At 42.5% G+C, this 23,468-nt stretch overlaps 2 protein-coding genes across 2 annotated transcripts; both read left to right on the top strand.

Annotated features, from left to right (window-relative positions):
- The first annotated feature begins 2,102 nt into the window (after nucleotides 1-2,102).
- Nucleotides 2,103-17,127, top strand: colgalt1b (collagen beta(1-O)galactosyltransferase 1b). Its single transcript, XM_034592064.1, has 12 exons — nucleotides 2,103-2,688; nucleotides 7,641-7,751; nucleotides 8,003-8,120; nucleotides 9,452-9,586; nucleotides 10,742-10,946; nucleotides 11,058-11,177; nucleotides 12,258-12,334; nucleotides 12,499-12,605; nucleotides 12,963-13,095; nucleotides 13,536-13,663; nucleotides 15,580-15,786; nucleotides 15,901-17,127. The coding sequence occupies exons 1-12, from the start codon at nucleotides 2,471-2,473 to the stop codon at nucleotides 16,169-16,171; spliced, it is 1,830 nt and encodes a 609-aa protein (XP_034447955.1). The 5' UTR covers nucleotides 2,103-2,470; the 3' UTR covers nucleotides 16,172-17,127.
- A 2,837-nt stretch (nucleotides 17,128-19,964) lies between these two features.
- LOC117763140 (nucleoredoxin-like protein 1) lies at nucleotides 19,965-23,444 on the top strand. The gene is made up of 4 exons (XM_034588055.1): nucleotides 19,965-20,120; nucleotides 21,897-22,166; nucleotides 22,272-22,361; nucleotides 22,885-23,444. Exons 2-4 carry the CDS (start codon nucleotides 21,931-21,933, stop codon nucleotides 23,258-23,260), a joined length of 702 nt encoding a protein of 233 aa, XP_034443946.1. The 5' UTR covers nucleotides 19,965-20,120; nucleotides 21,897-21,930; the 3' UTR covers nucleotides 23,261-23,444.
- The last annotated feature ends 24 nt before the right edge of the window (nucleotides 23,445-23,468 follow it).

Genomic DNA, 23,468 nt, shown 5'->3' with positions numbered 1-23,468 from the left:
GCATTTCCTTCAAGAATAAGTTGGTTCATGTACTAAAGTAAATGACAAGACTCTACGGTATGAAGATGCACATCTTTCAGTCTGTCGATAACATTCAAAGACCATAAAAACATTGTGCTGCAGTAGCAGCTCCTCTGCAGAGCATGTTGTGGAACTGAGAAGCTACATATTTTGCATTGTAAATATGAATTGATATTAATTTGAATATTGTGCATTGAATAGAAAAAGTTGCACAACTGCCCTTCTTTGTGTATATTTATTTCTTGTACATTCAGCCTTTAATGAAATGTAATGTAATGGTAGATCTCGGCTTAAGTTTGGAATTAAAAAGTGATCTTGGGCTCGAAAAGGCTGGTGACCACTGATCTAGACCATTAGTACCAAGGCTGGAGATCATGACCAGCTAAAGGGCCGTGAGAAGAATATAAGGGTCTCAAAATGTTTGAATGAATAAAAGTTATGGTGAATAATGTTCTTTTTTAACAACTTTTCTCCAAAATCCTTTCATGTGTCTGATTTTTTCAGCAATTTTCATCTTTACAAACCCTTCAACTAAAATGTCAAAGGTAATCTTTGGTTAAACTGCTCGTGTTCCGATGAAGATACTGTACTAAAAAGCTGTGAATCATTGTTCTTAGGAGGTGGCTACAGATTTATTTTTTGCAGTAACAGCAGAGGAATGATCGTTGATAAAAAAGAAAATGCCCTCAGGTGACAGGAGAAATGTTTTTACAGTTTCTTCATCTCACTCCATTTTTTGTCTGACAGCTATACAATTTGATACAAGTACAGGAAGGAATGTGAAGTGTAGCCTGAGGCTTAAAGTATTTTAATGGCAGATAGCATAATGTTCCCTTTAAACAATTAATAATACTTTTAAGGGTAATGAATATGAAAAGAGGCATTGATATCCAATCAAATATTCTATTAAGGGGTTAGGGTTTTATAAGCTTTAACAATTTTTCGAAGGCTTTTACACAGCTGTGCATTCTAATGTAAAAACTGGCAGCTCAATCTCCGACACTGTGGAGAAAGTATCGTGCGTGGTCAAGATGTGTAACATGAGCTGTGTCTCAATTCAGCGGCGGCATCCTTCAGGGGATGCATTTGAAGACCGATTGCGTCACAACGCCGTGACTCATTTCAAAGGTTCTTTCAAATGTAGCGGAAAAATACATGCCCGAGAAAAGAAGGCTCCAACCGAAGGATCCTTCCCAGCCCAATGTATCCCGTGACACATTGCACTTCAGAGTCAAACAGTTTTTCAAAGAGGTAATGGTGCCGGCAAGCCACGCTTGAGTATCACGCTTCGACTCAACCAAACAGCTAATGGTACACACGTAAAAGTAACAAAACAAGGGGCGCTAAAACTTGCTTGGCGTGTCCGACTTCAGCTTTGATATATAATTTGTATTTTACTGACTATAAAATCTTCACTGCAGATAAACCAGGTAGGATGAACACACAGTTTTCTAACTTCACTCTGCACCATAGACTGTTTATAAAAAGCTCTGCACACACCGTCCAGCACAGAAACAATAAATAGTGACAGTATATTGTTTGATGAGAACTAATGACAAGGAATAATTCTGAAGTAGCTCCGGAGCATTAACACAGGACAAGAGCCCATTCTAAACAGGCAGGTTTAGAACAGGCTCTGCACTAGCTAAATAAAATAAAGACTCATTTCTCACAGTCTTACTTTCACTCTTTTATTTCTTGTTCTATTCATATATTGTTTATCTTCTTCTTCTTCATTTGGTTTATTGGCGGGTGGTAACCAGCGTCAAGGTGCATAACCGCCATCCATTAAATTTCTGGGTAATTTCTTTTTTTTTGTATTATGTTGCCTTTACAGTTTGTCATGATGCCTTTTGTGTTTTTAAGGAAAGCTCTTTGAATTGCCTTGTTGTTGAAATGTCCAATAGAAACAACCTTACATAGCCTTTCCTGACATTTTAAGGGTTCTTCAAGCCAAACAGTGGGAACTTCTGCTGCTGTGAAGTTCCCAGCAGTGTCTTAGTTTCTGGGGGGGGGGGGGATTCTGGCCTGCAGTGTGTTGAACACATTGGAAACGCCCATGGTTTTCTATTCGCTTCCTATAAAGACTACAGCTGGGTCCCTTCTTAAAGGGGAGGGCTGGGAGGAAATCTGGCCTATAAACCCACTGGCTGTAGCGGATGTAAACTGTTCTATATGTAAAATGAAATGAGCCTAATGTTGTGTGAGCGGCCGGACATGATGCGTGTCATGTGAACGTGGCACAGAGAGGACGCCCTGCTCCTGCTTCTGTCTATGTGAGAGCACCATGTTGGTTCCCTCTTTAAGAACAAACAGCCGGGACCTGCCCTTTAATTCCGCCTGCTCCTCCGCCATGTATCCACCGTCGGCGTAACACAACAGCGGGACCCCTCAGCCTCCACATCCCCAGCGCCGCGTACGCACAGCGAGTGTCCGCTCCCTCCTTGCCATGCCCCGGGTCACCTCGCTGCTGCCCGCCCTGCTGTTCGTTCTCCTGCCGGGCCCGAGCCGGGGATATTTCCCCGAGGAGCGCTGGAGCCCCGAGTCCCCGCTCCTCGCTCCCCGGGTCGTCATCGCGCTCGTGTGCCGCAACTCGGCGCACTCCCTGCCGCTGGTCCTCGGTGCCGTCGAGCGCCTCAACTACCCGAAGGACCGCATTGCGCTGTGGTGAGTGTCAAGCCTCAAGCCTCAATTACCAATGAATACTGTGTCATCACATGGAACACCATTCGTGTCAAAACTTATTTAATAATAGCCTATTTTTAAATATTCAAAGGACGCTTACGCAGCACAACGTGTGGTTTAGCGTCATGGAAGACGCACACAAGACGCGTCAAGCCCTTGTCGGATTTAAACTAGTGGGTTGAGGCCATGTTGGGCCGCTGTGATGTGTGTGTGAACGCATGGTCGCTTTATTTCCACAGTTAAAAGTCAAAGTGACAATGAGTGGAAGTCAGAGCAGCGTGGCTCCGTGCGCGCACCGGGGCGTCTCATGGACTTGGCCCCGGCAGAGGGGCGGGCTGCTGCAGCAGAGTGGTGCCCCCATTAAAAAAAGTTCCATTCAGTCACAGATCCTCTCCCTCCTTTTCTCCCCCTTATTCCCCCTCCCTCTTCAACTTCCATGTCTTCGCAGGAAACAAAAGCTGTATTGTTTGTTCTTAGAATAAAAGTTTTGAACCACCCGAGCTGTCAAAATCTGGGACAATCCAGGTGCAAATAAATGTGTGTGTGTGAAGCTGCCAATTATCAGCCTCTGCAGAACTTAACCATCCTGCACCTCAGGGCTGTTTCACTGTCACCCAGCCCCCCCCAGCCTTCCTGATCACTCCTCTATCCAGCACTGCTCGCTTCCTCTTCTCTTTTTTGATGTTTGGGCTCCAGATGTATTTTAAAGATTATGTTAATCTTTTCTCCAGCATTCAGAGCTGCAGGATTGTATTTCATAGCAACCCGGTGAGCCAGGACAGACAGAGACAAAATAGTACAGTTGTGCTTAAAGGGATTTATAAGCTCTTTCATGAATGTCCGGACAACGTGGTCTAGACTTTCTCTGGACTTTCACACACGAACAACGCTGCAGCAGATTGGCCACTCAGATGCATTTTCTTTTCATGTTGATATATTTGTATTGTGTTAGACATTTTTTTTTTTTCAGTTTTGCACTTTCAGCAAGCTAGTGGGATGGCTCACGTGATCCGTTTTCTCACATGGGCTCATTCGGACATTATCCAGACTTTTTCCTCAGGGGCTGACAGGAGAAACTCTGGAGAAAGTCCGGCGCCTCTCACTTGTGTGTGTTCTCACATACAGTTCCTCCGGAGAATGTAGATTTTCCGGAGTTCAGTGCCTAATTCAGTTTATGTGAGTTTCAGATTAAACATTTTAAATATTCAGTGACATGAATTGATCAATTGCTGTAATTCATAACATTTTTCAGCTGAACTCTTTCAGTGGTAAAATGAGGCTTCCAAGCATTCGTGTGTCTCTTTCAACAAACCAGCCTCGATGCTGAGCTTTTTTCCCCTCACACCTGTGCCAGAAATTCCGTCTGTGTGTGTGCGTGTGAGACCCTAAACTGTGGCCATGTGGCAGCCCGGGCCCAGTTTTCTGTGTAGTTGCTTACATCTGCAGCACATCTCTTCCCTCATGGAGGAGCTGGTGAAAAAAAAAGAAGAAAGTTTTGAAATGCAGCATGAAAGACATAAACTGAGCTGCTGGCCGACCACCAGTTGATACCTGCACTTATGAGCGTGACAAGATAAGATGGAGTGCTTGACAAGCTGCAACACACGACATGCAGGTGAACTGCATTATGGTGAGCGTGTGCTCTGCAGGGGCATGCAGGATGGATGTTATTAATTCATAAATCGTCCCCGTGTGTCGTGTGCTTCTTTTCACAGTCTCATGCCTGTCAGGCATTGTTCTATTGCCAGCAATGCAAATGTCCCAGATTTTTTTATCCACTTCCTCTTTTCATTGCAAACTTCACAGCAGTCAGATGTTACTGTCAGATGGGAAGGGAAAGTTGGACAGGTGCAGAGAAAGAGAGAGAGAGAGGTAGAGGAAGATGGATCGGCGAGTCGGTCACATGCAGGTGCGGGGACGGCACTGCTGTGTTAAGCGCCGCGGACAGATGGGAAACTAACAGGCGCGGCACGCCGACTGTCACTCACTACATGACAGGGGTTTCAGTGAATCCATTTCTCTCATATTTACACATTCCTTTGCTCTCTCTCTCGGCCTGTCTGCGCGTCTGTCCCTCCCTCGCCGACACACACTGAGATTTGTTGTGATAACACAGACAGCAGTCGAACGCCGCTCCTCCTCTTCCCAGCCCCCATTGTCTGGTTTCTCTGTGCACGCCTGATGCTGTTGATGTGCATATCTGCTCTAATGGCAACGAGGCCCTCCGAGAATGAAAAGCAAAAGGAGAGTAAATCAATATAACACTGGCACCATGATTCATTATTGGAGATGTTCCGATAGCATTTTTTTTTTATCGGCCGATACCAAACACCGATTTTATACCAGTGCATTTTTAAAGAAGAATAACTTGTATAATGTATTTTAACAGCTGTATGCTACGAAGCCTGAATGGAAGTGACGATTGCTCACATTGTTGTTTGGCCTGGCTCAGGTCAAACCCTTTGAAAAACAAACACATACAGAGAATGAATTATACAGAACATCTTTTATTATCTAGTTTGACAATCATAACTGAAAAATTACATAAATAAATACATCTAGGGATACACAACAATGTGTTTCTTTTTTCCGTTTGGGACTTTCCAGTGTGAAATTTTACCAAATTGCTGACATTTTAGCCAGCTCCGGTTGATGCTACACCACCAGAAATCACTTCTGCTTCGCCTCTCTAGAAGAAGAAGTGCTTTCTGGGAAATGGAAGTTGCAGTTTCATCTGAGTGAAATTAATATGCTTTCAAAATGTGGTATCGGATTGGTACATGTATTTCCCTACTCGCTGAAGCCCGACTCTGTATTTCCAGCAGTATCAGTATTTACGATGCTGGTATCGGAACATCTCTTTTCATTATCGCCTGGAATTTCATTTTGATTATATGTTGAACGTGCAGTGTGCCTCCGTAACCTGTCTGTTTGGAATAGGCTGTTTGGTAATGCTGGTTGCAGCTATATCTCTCTGCAACTGGAAATGTGACCTGCAGTAATTCACTGCGGGAAGTAAAGACTGGCTCTGCAGAACCCTGAAGCTGCACCGCTGCTGCTGCACAAACAGCTGTTTATCTGTTTATTCAAAAAGCTTGACTCTGTACCCAGAAGACTGAACTGGAGATTCGGTTGTTGTTGCGTTAGTGGTGAACGAGCTGTTGTTGTAATCAACGTCACAGTCGCTGCTGCTACTGAGGGCTGGTCACCTCAAAGTTTAAATAAAATTGAACCTATCACTTGTCCAAATTGCAACAAATTCAACACTGCACTGTTGTAGATAGTAGATATCTATAGATGGACGGATGGATGATGTCTTATCCAGGTGTTGGTGCACTTATCTCTAAAGCTTCATTACTCAGTATTATTTATATTGGCAATGGATTAAATGACTATGTGCAATGTAAAAGATTGATCACTCCTAGTGATGCTCTGCCGTCTGTGAGGGGAATCTCTCCTTCTCTTTCTCTTCAGGTTGCATTTGTTTTCACAGGTCCCTTAGATGTAGGCCCTAAAAGTGGTAGATCCTGGTATGACTCTAGGATGGCTGTGCAGACACTGATAGGGTCCAGCTGGACCAGTCCCAAATGGCAGTTGCCATAGCAATCAAGGTCGTAGCACAGACCAGACGCTCGTAATGGATATGATAAACCGAGCCTCCGGTTGAGAGAGAGTGAGTAAACAGTCATAACAGAGTTACAAGGTACATGGTCGTCTCTTGGGAAAGAATGAAAAAACACAAGGTGACTTTGGGGATTTATTGTTTATAATGTGGTTCCTAATAGAATTCCCTTTTGCACTGATGGGTGCTCCGCTACCATGACGAATCTCCTTATTTGGACATGTATTAAGTTCTCTATGTGTTTAGATACACCTGCAGAGAAGATAACCTTCAGAATTGGGCTAACATTAAACAGTGTTCTAGTACCGCTCGTCTTTATTCTCCTCAGCCGGGCTTCAATGAAACCTTCTGCTCAAAACATCTGGGTGTCCTGAAACTTGTTCCATCACAAGTTAACCAGCTCCCATATTTCACACTCCTCATCCGTTTTGTTCTCAGGAGTAGGCAGCTGCTTTCTGTAAAAAAAAAAAAAAGAAAAAAGAATCTGTCTGATAAACCTGCTGTTTCTGCCCAGCACCAGACAGCAGAAGATTTTGGCCAGAAACCCCAAATGAATGCTAATGCTGCTCTTCTGGATGTGTAACCAGGCAGGTTTGGGCAACATTTCCACCACAACTGCTTTATAATGTGACAATATGTCAGTGTTTGAACTTCTGTTTCAGCCAGTGCTGTTAATTTGTTGTGTTAACAAAAATATGTACGATGTGATTGGATCTATTCCAATATAGTGATCTGGGAATAATGATTGAAGAACGTATTTTAATGCTAAACTGATCTGCTGTTAGTGTTTGTTTTACTTTTCACCCTCATTTTAAATATGTCTGTATAAGTATATACACATCACTTTGTTTGTGTTACTATTTCTGTAGCGACATAAGCTCACTGCTATAAATGAATGTGGACCAGAAAACAATGGGACTCCTGCTGTGAGAATACCATTTGAGTGGCAGAATAAAACTGTCGGCAGATATTCATAAAAAAGGCACGATCATACCCTGAGACTGCAGCGGTGCTCAAAATTCAGTCTGTGGCCCAATGCAAATTAATTAAAGTGGAATTTTAAAATCAACACTACAAAGAATTTTATATTTTGATGTTTCCGGTATCAGGATCAGTATTTTCCCCTCGTGTTGGATCCGTGTATTCCTGTAACATCACAGCTGTAATATTAAACACAACAGATTTGATCTATATATCTGCTGCTAGCGTACAAGTAACAGTGGATTTGTCTCAGCCAGTCGGTGGTGCTGCAGATCAAGGTGCACAGTGAGACGTGATTCTCTTTTTTTTCTGTCTCATTCTTCTCCCACAGGGTGGCGACAGATCACAACATAGATAACACCACAGCCATCCTGAGAGACTGGCTCATCAAGGTGCAGAATTACTATCACTATGTGGAGTGGAGACCTGAAGATGAACCCAGGTACTGTGTGAGTCTGAGTGTGTTCGTGTGAGTCTGAGTGTGTCCATGTGAGTCTGAGTGTGTCCGTGTGAGTCTGTGTGAGTCTGAGTGTGTCCGTGTGAGTCTGAGTGTGTCCGTGTGAGTCTGAGTGTGTCCGTGTGAGTCTGAGTGTGTCCATGTGAGTCTGAGTGTGTCCATGTGAGTCTGTGTGAGTCTGAGTGTGTCCGTGTGAGTGTGATGACATTTTTCTAAGTGGTCTGTGCTTGTCTTAGTGCCTTTGAGGATGAGGTGGGGCCTAAGCACTGGAATAATCTCCGCTATGAACATGTGATGAAGCTCCGTCAGGCCGGGCTGGACACCGCCCGCGAGATCTGGGCCGACTACTTCCTGGTATGTTGTCATCCACACTTCTTGCTATGTGCTCTCAGCGATGATGTCTGTGACTCAGCATCAGATGTGTGTGCAGACGAGTGGAGTAAGCTTCACAGCATTTTAAATACTGATCCATCGACTGCATCTGCTGATAGCTGTTCATCGGTATACGTTGACAATCTGAAACACACGCTCAAGTTTTTACGAAGAAAAATTGAAGTGACAAAATGAGTTACTAATTAAAATTTCATGTATTATGCTGATTTGTTGTTTGGATGACTGAAGTTAAATAATAGCATGTAAGCAATCCATTTATCCAATTATCTAACTGTTGTAACAGTGTAATGCGACAGTGGTAACAACAATATAACATTGTTATCAGTATTATTTCTGATATATTTTAGTAAAAAATAAATGCTTTTATTGAAATGTATTTTATTTGTTATTTTATAATAAATTATATTGTATAATATTTTATAAACATTATTATTATATTATAATATGAATCCATCCACCCATTCATTATCTTTACCTCTTATCCTTTGAGGGTTGCTGGGGGAGCTGGAGATAATAATAATAATAATAATAATAATTAATTATTATAAAATGTTATAATACAAATAGATAACCAATGAGCTAATTGGTATTTTATACAATATACAATTTCCTAATTGTTTTTACAGGAACAACATTTTATCCTTAATTTTAACATTAAAGAGCTTTGACCACTCACAGTGGTGTAAAACCTCAAACTTATTTTTCTTTTTCATGTTACTTATTGGCCGACATTAATTACTAACTGTATATCTGGGATAAGTCCATATCAAGCCAGGCTAATACATGGTCAGGCTCTGGAAAAACAAGAAAACAAAAAAACCCAGTTCGGTCGGTATGAAATGTCAGTTGAATGATATTTGTCAGAGTGACCTCAGCTTTAAATTGGCCGTATTGAATTCAGTGGACAGATATTATTGCTAAAGGAAATTCAGTTTGCTGGGGAGCCACCTTTATTAGCTTTATTATTACACTGCGGCAAACACATGCCCACACACACACACACACAGGGTTTAAATGTCAAGTCCTGCCTTTGACAAAACTGTTCTCCTCGAAACGCGGAGTAGCATTTATTCAGAACACAGCCAGGTGTAGTGCTGTCTGCTGGTTAGGGATGTTGGAGGAGCAGAGAGGAGCTGAGAGGAGCAGAGAGGAGCTGCTCGTGCTCACACTTCCACTGTGATCAAATACATGTTGCTGTGGCTCAATCAATCATTCGGTGTCAGCGGGTGACATTTTGTCTGCGCTTGTGTGCTGATTGTCATCGATATTGTGCCCTTCTCTTGCGTGTGCAGGTTGCTGACTGTGACAACCTGCTCACCAATCAGGATGTGTTGTGGAAAATGATGATGGAGAACAAGACCATTGTGGCTCCCATGTTGGAGTCCAGAGCTGCCTACTCCAACTTCTGGTGCGGCATGACTTCACAGGTACTGCAGACGTGTTCACCACTTACACCTGTTTACCACATTTACATACAGCGCACAGAATGTGCATATCTGCTGCGCCAGGTTTAGAGAGGAGGAGCTGATTCACTGAGGATGTAGTGTATGTATTTGCTTTGAGTAATGTAGGAACACTTCTGTCAGCCAGATGGCAAACAAAGATATAAATGCAGTACATAGAGAAAGAACATTTTTCGGGCTGCATATTAGTACAGCTGTAGGGAAACAACAGTTGTACATCCAACATTACAAAGCGTAATAATGTTTCTTACAACATATTGTTTTACTGTAACACATAAACTGAACCAACAGACTAAAGGTTATTAACCAAGTGCAGCCTTCTTCATGTCTGTATGACAATGTCTGTATAAACTGCTTATTCTGGGCAAATAATCAACCCACATTAAGTCCAAAATGAAATGTATATCTGTATTAAAGGGATAGTTCACCAAAAATGAAAATTCACCTATTATCGACTCACCACCATACCGATGGATGAAGTGTTTGAGTCCACAAAACACTTTTGGAGTTTCAGGGGTTAACAGAGTTGCAGCCAAATCTTTTAATTGATGTCTGTCTCATAGATCGTAAAAAATCAACAACAACAAAAAGTTGATGTATGCTTTGTTTGAAAGTGTAAAATATTACCTGGAATATGCAGATTAATCAAACTTGCATATCTGATGTGTCACTCTCATGCCGTCTGTGATCTATTTCTGTTTGGGCACGATGCCTTCAAGTACTCGGCTTTTGCTTCTTTTCAAATCATAGTCGACACATGGACATCGTCTTGTCCTCCAGCACAAAATAAACCAACATCCAGCGTGAGTCTGCCTCTGATTCCTCCACAGAAAATATTCCTTGTTGACAGTTAATAGGGCCAATAGGGAAGAAGTGTCTTTAGCGATCAATATTACTGTCAACTCCATTCATTAAGAAGCAAAACAAGGAGTTTCAGTTGTAATGTTTCAAACTGACATACAGTGGACTGATGGACTTTGAGCAGCCAATTTGCTCCATCAAGTCAAATCCCTCAAAAGAGGTTCCCCTGGCAGCTGTTTTTTGTTTTTTTTCATTTCATGTGGAAACTATATACATCACGACTATACTGTATGTCGGTGTTCCTCCTCTAACCTGCAGGGTTACTACAAGCGTACACCGGCCTACATGCCGATCCGTAAGCAGGAGCGTCGCGGCTGTTTCGATGTGCCGATGGTCCACTCTACCTACCTGGTGGACCTCCGGAAAGAGGCCTCCCGTCAGCTGGCGTTTTACCCGCCGCACCCGGAGTACAGCTGGGCCCTCGATGATGTCATCGTCTTTGCCTTCTCAGCTCGCATGGCGGGTGAGACGAATGCGGGAGGGACATCTGGAGGGATTATTATTTAACGACTTTGTGAAAATGCCAAGCTGTGTATGTGTAAGCATTTTGTGCCTTTCTTCCCTCTGGTCTCAGATGTGCAGATGTATGTGTGCAACAAAGAAACATATGGGTACTTCCCGGTGCCGGTGCGCTCCCTTGCGACCCTGCAGGACGAGGCGGAGAGCTTCTTGCACACGCAGCTCGAGGTCATGGGTGAGTCAAGATGTCAAAGGGGGCACAGAAGGACCAGAATGACTGTGAGATTATAGTGAACACACACAAGACTGTGATTAAACCTGATCACTGATTAAATTCATCCATTGTTACCCCAAAAATCTTTCTCTAGTAATGTTATGTTGTGCTGTAATGTGTTGCCAATTTTACAGAGTCACAACAATTAATACAGCTGTATATACTCTTTTATTATATTATTGTTTTACTGCATGGATTACAGGATGTGTAATAATAATAATAATAATAATAATAATAACAAAACTCTAATCTAAACAGTAATACTAAAGAGTATATACCACTGTTTTATTATTATTATTATTATTATTATTATTATTATTATTATTATTATATACAGATTAGTTAAAGGAAAAACCAACATATAGAAATGAAGATGGTGTTAGTGTTCATTATCATTAATGCTTCTATTGAAGGGATCATACACTATTCACTTTAAATGGATAAAACTGCCATATTTACCCACCATTGTACTTTCAATGACAAAGTGAAGCCATGTTTTATTTTATTTTAATGAATGTATTAAAAATATAACTTCTTAAAGTCATTAAATCTTGATAAATGATGAATCTTTTCCCCATCATTTGCTGGTCACACTTTGTTTGAGTGTTTGAGGCTTTTCTTTGTTCCACAGCAAACTGAATGTCTGCAGGTTTTGAGCTGGGTCAGAAAGAAAGAAACATTCAAATACGTCAACTTTGAACCTTGAACCTGTACTAATAATCGAGAAAATAATTCATCAATAATGAAAATAATAATTATTTGCAGCCCTACAGCGACGTCTTTTGCCTTAAATGGAAGCACCTGCATTTGTTTGTATTTTTATTTCAACTCATTTGTTTAATTTAAAGTTAAGTTCAACAATTTACATTTTTTATAAATTGTTCCCCCATCTGTACACTCTCCACGAACACACTAAAATCAAAGTAGAAGTTAGAGTACAGTTCATTTTTGTGGAGCTCCCAGTTGTTCCCTGCACCACAGTTTGGGAAACAAATTTTACATTCTCTTTGTGACCTCCTCCCTTTTTTTTTTCTTTGAAAGTGAAAAATCCTCCACTGGAGCACTCCAGCTTCCTGTCTCTTCCTCCCAAGCAGCCTAACAAGATGGACTTTGATGAGGTACACACACACACACACACACACACACACACACACACACACACACACACACACACACACACACACACACACACACACACACACACACACACACACACACACACACAGGCTCACACAATAACCGAAGCACACGTATGAGATCTTGCGTTTCTCTTTGCACCCAGGTGTTCATGATAAATCTGGTGCAGAGATCTGACCGTCGTGAGCGCATGCTAAGAACTCTGTACGAGCAGGAGCTCAGCTGTAAGGTTGTCGCTGCTGTGGATGGCAAGTACGTTTCTCATCTTGTTTCTCCCCCACTGCCTGTGTCTTCCTGATTTGTGCCTCTGCAGCACGCCGTGTAGATTGATGTAGGGAGGCAGGGCTGAGACAAACAACCAGGTGAACAGTAGCAGGGTGCGTGTTGTCTTTTAAAGATTCCCTGAACACATATATGTACCTCGACTCGGGGGGGAAATATTCTAATGTTTATGTAGGGTGTGCCATGTTTTACATATTCAATCATATCTTCTCAACACCTGCGTGGCCTTTCTTATATTTGTACATTATCGTGCAGCCTGTTTTCACAAACACACATTCCCATTTATATAATTTATTGTTTCCATCTCTAATCTCCTCTTTCTCTCAGAGCTCTGAACTTGTCGGAGATCGAGTCTATGGGGATTAAGATGCTTCCAGGCTATAAAGACCCTTATCATGGTCGACCTCTCACCAAGGGTGAACTGGGTTGTTTCCTCTCTCACTACAACATCTGGAAAGAGGTGAGACTCTCTCGCACACGTCCAGGCCTCCAGGTTTACCTGTACATGGAAGATAACGTTTACTAGTGAAAGGCACAGTAACTCAGTTTGTGTGAGGAAAGGCACCTTGTTTTATTTTATCTTTTAATAACTGCACTAGTCTTTTGTGAAATATGTTTTGAAGCAGCTGTCTCTTCAAATGAAATGTTTTCTCTTTGTAGTTTGACTGCGCTATTTTTCAGGGAAGATGTCCCTAATGAACACAAAGTGTACAATGTTGTTACCATTACTTCTCGATTTGTAATTATTCCGATCAAAAGAGTCCAAATGTTATTATACCAGTAAAGAATTTTGGCAGCTTTTGCATCTTACTTATGCTTAATCACACTATTGTATAATCAGGCTCACCAGCGTCTCAGCAGCACTATAATGCTCTAAACCCATAAGTGTGTGTGTTGTAGATCGTGGACCGTGGCCTGCAGACTTCCCTGGTCATCGAGGACGACCTCCGCTTCGAGGTATTCTTCAAACGTCGTCTCCAGACTCTCCTGGAGGAGGTGACGACACACAAGCTGGACTGGGATCTCATGTGAGTCACGCTTTAGTGAGCGGGAGGGAAAAACACGATGTAGTAAACAGAGAGGATTATCATCCCCCTGCAGTGAAATCCGTCCATCTGTCACACATGATATCTCAGACGCCGCTGTTCACAGGCTCAAAACACTACTGGAAATAATGCGCCTTAACGTCCCACTGCTAAAAGCTTAGCTCCAGCAGTTTCACATTCACAGACAGAGAGCCACTGAAATAGAGGAACAAGGTGGGAGGACTCGTTCCAGGAAGTTGGAGTCCGGTGGATTTTCTGTATGTTAGAGGACAGACAGTTTGAGCACTTTAAAACTTGGATGGACATGAAGCTATTTCCTCATCTTTTGTATTGAAATGTCAGCAATAGATAATTTATTTAATTTAACAGCTGAAAGTGCACAGACCAAAGTCTGAACCAATGTTCGTGTCTTTGCGACATCGTTCACATTGGATCCGGTTAGTTTGGGGTTTTTACATTGTAATTTAGTAACTGAGACTTGTGTTTGATATATGTACGTCCTGTCGTCATCACCTAAGAGGGCTGCGTCTATCTATACTTGACATTGATTGGTTTGCAGATTGGTGTGGATCAAAGTCTCGAAGTTGGAGAAGTAAACTTTGAATTCTAAAGAGGGCTTTGATTTAAAGGAAACTTCACTGAGTTTAACATTCTGCCACATGCACCACTAGCCGCAATCTGAGGCTAAAAATGGGCTCCTTCCCTCTGCAATATATACACAACTTCCCTGGGTCCAATTATCCGCTCCCATGGCTTCTCATATCACTGCTGCACAGACGACTCAACTACACCTGTCATTCCTGCCGGATGACCCCACAGTCTCGGCACGAATCTCTGCTCTCCTCTCAGACATACTAACATGGATGAAGGAATGCTCCCTCCCAACCAATCAGTGTCTCCTTTGTGTCATGTTGGATGACCAGTTATCCCTCTCTCACCACATTGCATCTGTCCTCCTGGTCGTGTCACCTTTCACAATACAACACAAGATAAATCAGGCCTCACCTGACTCAGTATGCCGCCCAGCAGCCCATGGTTATCCCTCGCCTTGATTACTGCGACACCCCTCTGGCAGGCCTCCGTTCACGCACAGTGAAACCCTGACAGATGGTCCAAAATGCGGCGGCAGGTCTCGTCTGCAATCAATCAGCTACACATGAATCAAATTCAAGTCACTGATGTTTGTCTACACTTTCAACTTCTGGGTCTGCACCTATCTGCTTGAACTCAATCATACGGGCTTATGCTCCTTCAGGGCCACTGAGTTCCTCCAAGTAATATCGTGTGGTGTCACAGTCCAGACCTTTCTCATCTGTGGTGAAACAAGCTACCAAATGATCAGAGCAACCTGTTGAAGACTCCTCTCCTCCGAGAACACCTCCGAGAACACCCTAACATCTCTAAAGCCGTTTGCAGACATGAACTTTGGAGGGTGTCCCCACAATTGGGTCTAGACTTGGATCATGAACAACGCAGCAGGTGATTCTCCGCTCAGACACGTTCACAACACAGTAATCTGTGGCGTGCTCAGGTGAGGGGGGGGGACAGAGGCAGAGACAGGATGTATCGTATTCATTCGCCTGCAGAGATCACGTATTTGTTTACAACGCACTGACACCGGCCTCGTCTCATCCTCAGATATTTGTATTCTTTTGTTGTTGTTTTTTCATTTTTGCATCTTTGTCGCGTGTTAGAAACATCAACAACACGACCACTCGCTCCATTCGCTCCATCCCCCCCCTGCAACCTTCAAAAGGATTAGCTCTATAGTTAATAGATTGAAAAGTATAGTAGGGAGGGATAATAGGCTTATAAATACTGTTTGACAGTTTTTAAATCATTTTTGTGCTCGTGATATTTAACCATCTTATTTCCTTTGCTCTCACTTTCTCATACAGTTACATCGGACGGAAGCGCATGCAGGTGGACCATTCGGAGAAGTCTGTACCCAACATACACAATCTGGTGGAGGCTGACTACTCCTACTGGACGCTCGGTTACCTGTTGTCATTACAAGGAGCTCAGAAGCTCCTCATGGCCGATCCTCTGACCAAGATGCTCCCTGTCGATGAGTTCCTCCCTGTCATGTATGACAAACATCCAGTGTGAGTATAACTCCCTCTGCTACCCTTCATCTTCTCTCTGTTCCCTCTCATCTGCCTTTTCTTTTTGCTTCTGGCCTGTAGCACGCTTGTTTACCTAATCTTTGTACTCATCAGTTCAGAGTACATGGGACACTTTGAGAGTCGGGACCTGCACGCCTTTTCTGCCGAGCCTCTCCTGGTCTATCCGACCCACTACACTGGAGAACCTGGCTACATCAGCGACACGGAAACTTCTGTGGTTTGGGACAACGAAACGGTCACAACTGACTGGGATCGAGCCAAGTCGAGGAAAACTCAGGAGCAGGAGGAGCTGAGCTTCGAGGCCCAGAACTCTGACGTGCTGCAGTCAGAACTGGAGAACTGGAGCGCACGGGACGAGCTGTGATGGGGGGGGGGTGGGGAGATACAGATGAGGGAGATGGAAGATAGACAAAGCTGTGATCACGTGGGGCTATGGATGAGAGGGAAGGAATAAAACAGAAAGCAGGAGAAGAGGGAGAAAGGCAGAGCAGATGGACTTGAGGCTGATTGAGGATAGATGCTTTTCCTTGTATGTTTCTCTCGCCACTATTTCACCTTTCTCTTACGAGAGAGGGTTAGATGTAGTGATAACTCTTGTAAAGTCAGCTAGCAGCTTTTGTTTTAATTATTGCATCCAACGCACATCCCCTTGACCACAGTCTGGTCCTTCAAATAATTCCATTATTTTTATTAAACATTTGATCAGATTTGTCCCAATTGATATTTTAAATAAATTCCTTATTAGGAAATTTTCCTAAACAAAAAAAAGGTTCCAGAAATGCATTATTTCCTCTAACATGTTTAGAAATGACTGATGGTAACATTTCAACTGTCCAGCGTAATTTCACATCACTGGATGGGGTGGGTTTCGGGAGTAAACGGTGTAAATACCGATGAAGATATTAGGGACTAACTTCAGACGTAAAAAAAACAAAAAACATTCATAGCATGTCTCCATACTGCTCGTGAGGTGTCATACGAGTTTTCAGAAGCCCCCGACATTCATATTCGACGGAAACGAGGTCATTGACACCATGTTTAACCCCTAAAAGTCCGACAGAAGAGGCTAAGCTAGCGGACGTTAGCATTTCCGACGGTCCCTGAAGGCACCTCGTTGGAAGATACCAATGGACATTTAGGCTTAAAACTTGGTGTAAATGACGCCGTTTCAAGTCGAGGCTAGCGGACACTTGGATGAAACCACAGGAGCAGTTCGGAGGCATGTTGTTTTTTTCTGTAGTTTTTTTCACGCCTGAAGATAAGTCCCTAATATCTGTTATCTTTGTATTTGGCTGCTACGCTGTTTACCCCTGAAACTCCAAAGGTGTTTTGTGGACTCAAACACATCACCCACCCTTCCCATCGGCACAGTGGTGAGTAGATAATGAGTGAATTATCATTTTTGGGTGAACTATCCCTCTAAACTTCCCATATAGAAGCTGCAGTGTGGCTTGGGTTTGAAATCAGAAATCAGAAAAACAATATATTACTTTTTATTGAATAAAACAAGTTTCAGAGTAACTTTTTATGTACAGTGCTTTTTCTCTATCTCAGTGGCTCCCAGCCTGGCTTTTGAATACTTTGAAGAAATGAATGCCTATTTACAAACTCTTATCACCACATGCTAATGTCTGTTCTACCAATCAATGACTTTTCTTGATTTATTTTTATAATAATCCTCAAGAAGTAAAATATCCTGTAAATCCAAATGACAGACGAACTAAGTGCAACTTCAATCTGTTATTTTTAGCTTTCCTCTCAAGTTGTTCATCTTGTAACCCCTCACATTTATCTTGTGACACCTTACCCCCCGACCCATATGTTGGAAACCACTCTTCTTCACCTCTTTTATTAACTCCATGCTTTTTAGCTAAGAGTAGCCAGTGTGTTATTTATTATACATTACTTAACCTTTCTTATCTTTTCACTTGTGAATGTATCACTTCAACACCCGCAGTTTGTGTCAGTGTCAGTATATTCTAACACGCCATATGTTGCAGTTTTGAATGAAACTTTTTGCTTTTGTTGCATATTGATCAGAAAACTTCTCATTTTATCTCAGTGTCTTTCTTCCTTTTCTTCCATACTTTTTTTTTTTTTTTTTTTTTTAACCAAAGAACGAATAAAAACTTTTATATTGAACGTCTTATTATAGTTGATTCTTTTTCTACAGAACTTCTACAGAAAAGTGAATGCACTGGAGCAATGGTACCTCAAAGCTCAGTTAAAAGTACTTGGTAGCATTGACACTGTAAAGAAAAAGTTTCATTTCAAGATTCATTTCTAGCCAAAGCTCCAGTGGCTGAACATCAAAAAAACACTGCACCCCCTCTCTTACTGGCACACACAGTTTTTATTTCGGCACAGCCCAGTTGAGACATTTCTTTTAATTAGTGCCTGCGGGTTTTTGCCTTCCCTGCCTGTACATAATAGTCAGTTTGCCGCCAGTGCTTCTCCTTATTCACTGTGTTTACTCAGACGATCCCTTAATGTCTGCTGACCTGTGGGGCATGACTCTGCAGTACTGACTGTGCATCACTTCCATCATGTTTGTGTCCAACAAAGATTTTGTCACTGAATTAGAAAATAGATTAAAAATGTTACTCAGTACCTCAAATTATTTTATTAAAAAATGAAACCTGCTGTTAACGTTTTCCTTGTTCACCATCTTAGTTTAGCCTGTTAGCCATTTGCTAATTTGCACTGAAAGATATGCTACAGTTGAGGATCGGAGAACTGTTGAGCATTTTGCAGGTATTTGATGAATAGAAATATTGCTCTAATGATTGTACTGGATGAAAAGACATTAAAATTCATGAATGTCTTCACCACAAATCAATCACAAACATTTTGGTCTTGATCATAGACTATATACAAAGATGGATGATGTGTCTGCACTGAAATTAAGCCAAAATTTCTCAGATACGAACGCTGCCATCTTGCCCACTTGGCGCCAGAGTCTGTGCAGTAACGATCAGGGATGGAGCTGCGGTCTCGAGGTACCACTGATACACACACTTGACCAATCGTGAGTCAGTCCCAGCTGTCAATCATGATGTTTCAGTGTGATAAGAACTACCTTAAATGATAGAAACCATCAAAATGTATTTGACGAGTACTTTCACTTTTTAATTTGGTCCATGTCCCATCCACTAACATGGAGAATGCCAGGTTTATGACCTGTACTGCAGCCGACCACCAGGGGGCGATGTCGTCAATCTTTATTTACAGTCTATGGTTTTTACAAACAGACTGAATTGCCTCCAATGCAGCTAAGCTGCTAGAATTGCAAAAAAAAAGAAGCATGTCTGGTGTGTGTTTGCTCAAATTATGTAATGCACAGTATGTGGTGTGTGTGTGTGTGTGTGTGTGTGTGTGTGTGTGTGTGTGTGTGTGTGTGTGTGTGTGTGTGTGTGTGTGTGTGTGTGTGTGTGTGTGTGCGTGCGTGCGTGCGTGCGTGCGTGCGTGCGTGCGTGCGTGCGTGCGTGCGTGCGCGCGCGCACGCGCATCCACGTGTAGTCTGTGTGACTCAGACTAATCCCTTCAGATCTCTCTGTCCTCCCCACCTCTATATTTACCTCACCGCTCTCTGAGATTAACCCTGGTGTTTTCTGCAAGTGCCTCAGCAGATCAATTGCCACTTCTCTACAGTTGGACCTGCTGGGGTTTACTAGAACCGGGCTCCACTCAAACTATCGACTTTCTCAGTTCATTTCCTTGATGCTCCGCATCCTGGCTGTCAAACCACCTTGATAACAGGATGCAAAGGAATCATTATCACACACTGAGGGCTAGAAGAGCGACATTAGCGAGACTCCAACTAGCAACATTAGTGCAGGAGAAGTTAGGAGGGCTACCTCGAAGCTCACATAAAACACATCTTCTTATATCTCTTTCTTGTGTTGTTGTTCTTCCATTTGACCTACATGTCTGTCCTCGCTTCACAATCCAATTTGTCCTCTTCATCCTTCCCTCGCTCCCTCCCTTCTCCTCATTAAGTAATAAGATTGTTGCTGTTGAGCTGCAGTTTTAAGGCCTGCAGACACATACACACACACACACAGGAGCAGCGACCTCTGCCCCTGAGTTACAGCTCAGCCACACCTCCAGCGATCTATAATCTCCCTCAGTGGATGACAGAGTGAAGAAAACACGGAGACAGTGGTGAAGAGGCAGTGAGAGGTGTCACTTCAATAACACATTTTAAAGTACTCAAAGGAAGACGGCAGAAGAAAAGAAAGAATGCAATGGCCTGAAAGAGAGAAGAAGCTCTGGACATATTTCTTTACCTGTGGGAGTTGAGGAGTTTCAAGGTGAGGTAAATTATTTGTGGTCTATTCATCTGCCACAGCACCTGCACAGATTGATGGGCTGTTAAATTAGCCACTAACAAAACAAGGCAGCGTTGGTCGTAAATATATTTGGTGCAATCGATCAGCTTCAAAAAGTGAAGCGGATGATTGTGAAATAACGTCTCCAAATGTAGGATTTAATCACTGACCTTTCCAAGTCTTACAGTAAATCCTCCTCTCTTTTTTCCCCTCCAGTTAAGGTCCAAGCGCTGCTCAATTTCAAACATATTTCTCCGACATCAGCCTTGGAAGTTTCAGTCCAGAGCTGCGGTCTCAAATAGATCTGGCACAGCTCAGAGCCAGAGAGCCAAAACTAATTTGTGAGGTTATCGCTGTCAATTCTCGGCCTGCAGCGACTGCAGCGACAGTGAAATACAGGCTGGCCGAGACAGATAAAGCACATTTCTCAGCTGTTGAGGCCTGAACTTTATTTCTAAAGCTGAAATTTATTTTAGATGCAGTTTTTTTTGTCCGAACCATAAATCTCCTCTCGGAAAACACAGTCTCATAAAAGCCTTATTCATCCCGGTTAGCCGGTTGTTGCTGGGCTGCAGTGTTGTTGTTAGATTATGATTATTTTTGTATAGAAAAAAAAAAACTGGTGTATTCTATAAACTGGATGTCCTTCAGTCGGCTGCAATATCAATGAGTCAGTGAGCAGCATCAGTGAATGGGAACATCAGGCCAAAATGTTTTGACTGAAATATAGACATGGTTGCATTTTTGGAGCTATTTCTTAATAATAATAATAATAATAATAATATAATTATAATAATAACACATTTCATTTGTATAGTGCTTTTAACAATGCTCAATGGCACTTTACATAGGATTTAAAAGAGCAGATAAAAGCAGATGAAAGAAAACAACCTATAAATATAACATTCACATTATGGTCACACATTGAAATATAAGATACACGTCATTTTTAAGTAGTGTTTAGAAGGTGGACAGTTCGGTGCAGACTCTGATTTATGTGGGTAGAGAGTTCTAGAGGGAGGGGGCAACTATGGAAAAGGGTCTGTAGGGTCTTTTTTTCACAAGAATGAAAACATATCAAGTCCGTCCAGTTACTGTCACCGTGATGACAATGACCATTAGATGATGCTCAGACTGCATCACAGCACAATGGAACTGATGTTTTCCCTCCATCCAAAAGGAAATTGTCAAAAGCAAGTGTCGTTATCAATTAGTCATTTCTAGACTCACAATTACCCACTTCTGTTAACAGTTAACAATATTTAAATTCAAGCTGCCAAGATCACAATCGTTTTTTTTATCATTTAAATCAAATTCATGACAGTGGAGGGGTTTTGTTTGCTTGTGCTGCCTGATCACTGTCAGACACATCTGACACAGTCCTAATGCAGCAGATTAGCTGTGTGTTGAATTGAAATAGATTTTTTTAGGAGGGTTTTCCAAACTTTAAAGAGTAACACAGAGCACCAGACTGAAAAGCTGTATTTTGGTGTCCTACCTGTAGTTTCTTGTGACAACAGATATGGGTGGGTGCGGTCTGAAGTATGATCCAAATGGGCCAAATAGAAAGTCAATACGTTAGTCCATCTCCCAAGGGTGAAAATACGCATCAGTAACAGTGTACGAGCATCTGAGACTTTTCCTTTGGGCGTAGACATGGACACAGGCAATGAACAGCACTCGTCATGATAAACATTACCCTGCTCTACTGTAGCACATGTGTATTTCCAGATTTTAACACCTCTTCTCTCCACAAAGGGCTTTTACCCTTCCCCGCTGCTTTCCTGTCATCATGGTGGACCTGTTCCTGAACCGAGTTCTGGTCGAGAACAACTGGGACCAGGATGAACTCAACACTGAGCGCGAAATCATCGGGATCCTGGAAAACCGCATCGTGCTGCTGTTCTTTGCCTCCTCCGAGTGTAAAAAGTGCCAGGAGTTTGTGCCTATTCTGAATGAGTTTTTTAAGAGGCTGAAGGATCCGGCCTACATCGAATACCCCAAACTGCTTGCACTCATCTTCGTCAGGTCTCTGTCTTTCCTTCTCTTTTTCTTATCTCTTTAATGCAGCGATGTAATTGCACTGTTTTGTAATTCATTAGATTTCCATTCCCATGTCCTCTCTCTCTGCAGCATGGACCGATCAGAGGAGCAGCAGGAGAGGCTCCTCAAAGAGATGCACAAGAAGGTTCTGTTTCTGGCGTTTGAGGACCCGTACAGGAAGTAGGTGGATGTTTATGCGTGGATGTGGTATTTCAAAGTTGCATTAGGCTTCGTACCAAACTCAGTTCAATATGACAATGGCACTCAATAGAGCATGTACCTCTGCCAAGGCCCAACTTGCCTTAAATTCAATCAAGCTGCACCAAATTGTACACACTCATCAATATCAGTCTCCTAAACATGCCTGGTTGTTTTCCATCAAGATCATTGAACTATCTCCTGGGAAATATGTGAAAATGTCAAAAAAGAAGCCCTATTTTACGTGTTAAAGACAGGATCCGCCCCTTTGTCCAGATCTTCTCCAAAATGTAATGGTTTGTTTTTAGGTCCGCGTCCCATTATTCCACCAAGAAAATCAATCCAGTAATTTTTAAGAAATCCCGTTCACCAACAAATAAACAAGATGAAAACATTTACTTCCTCGGTGGATGTAAAAAAGTCAGTTGCCTAGCCAAGATGGAACAATGACATTTTATAACGGTTTACATCTGAAATGCATGCACTTTCTTTGTCTGTGTTTCAGGGAGCTGCAGGCCATGTTCAAGGTAAAGGACGTTCCAACAGCCGTGGTCCTTCGTCCCGACGGCTCCGTCCTCTCCCCGAACGCCGTGCAGGACATATATCGTTTCGGCTCTGACTGCTTCAGTAACTGGCAGGAGTCGGCGGAGCTCGTCGAGAGAAGCTTCATGCTCAACGAGGAGTTTGACAACCTTAATCTGCGTAGTGCCACCGAACCCGTGAGGAGACTTAAGTACAAGACAGAGGACGACAAGAGGAAAAAGAAATGGTGGAAGTTGTGGGGCAAGGGCAAGGACGGATATAAAGAGGAAGAAGAGAAGGATGAAGCGTGGGGTGAAGAGAGAAAGGAGGGAAATAAAGGACCATGGAGGAGAAGATGAAGAGAGAGGGTGAAAGAAAAAAATTGAAAAAGGCAAAACCTTTTGTGTTGATCCTCTCTAGTAAATGTCCTACAGCACATCTTCAGGTCCTGCTTCCTGTGTAATTCATTTTTAGCCACTGATACTGCAGCTAATTCAAGAATTATTTCCTCTGCCTGCAGTAGCACGTACAGCAGGATTTTTAAAAAGCCCACTGAGCAGTAGAACA

Source organism: Hippoglossus hippoglossus, chromosome 1, assembly GCF_009819705.1.
Source record: "Hippoglossus hippoglossus isolate fHipHip1 chromosome 1, fHipHip1.pri, whole genome shotgun sequence".
In the NCBI taxonomy this organism is placed as follows: Eukaryota; Metazoa; Chordata; class Actinopteri; order Pleuronectiformes; family Pleuronectidae; genus Hippoglossus; species Hippoglossus hippoglossus.
Note: the sequence above shows the minus strand (reverse complement) of the source record. Positions and strands in the feature narration are given on the sequence as shown.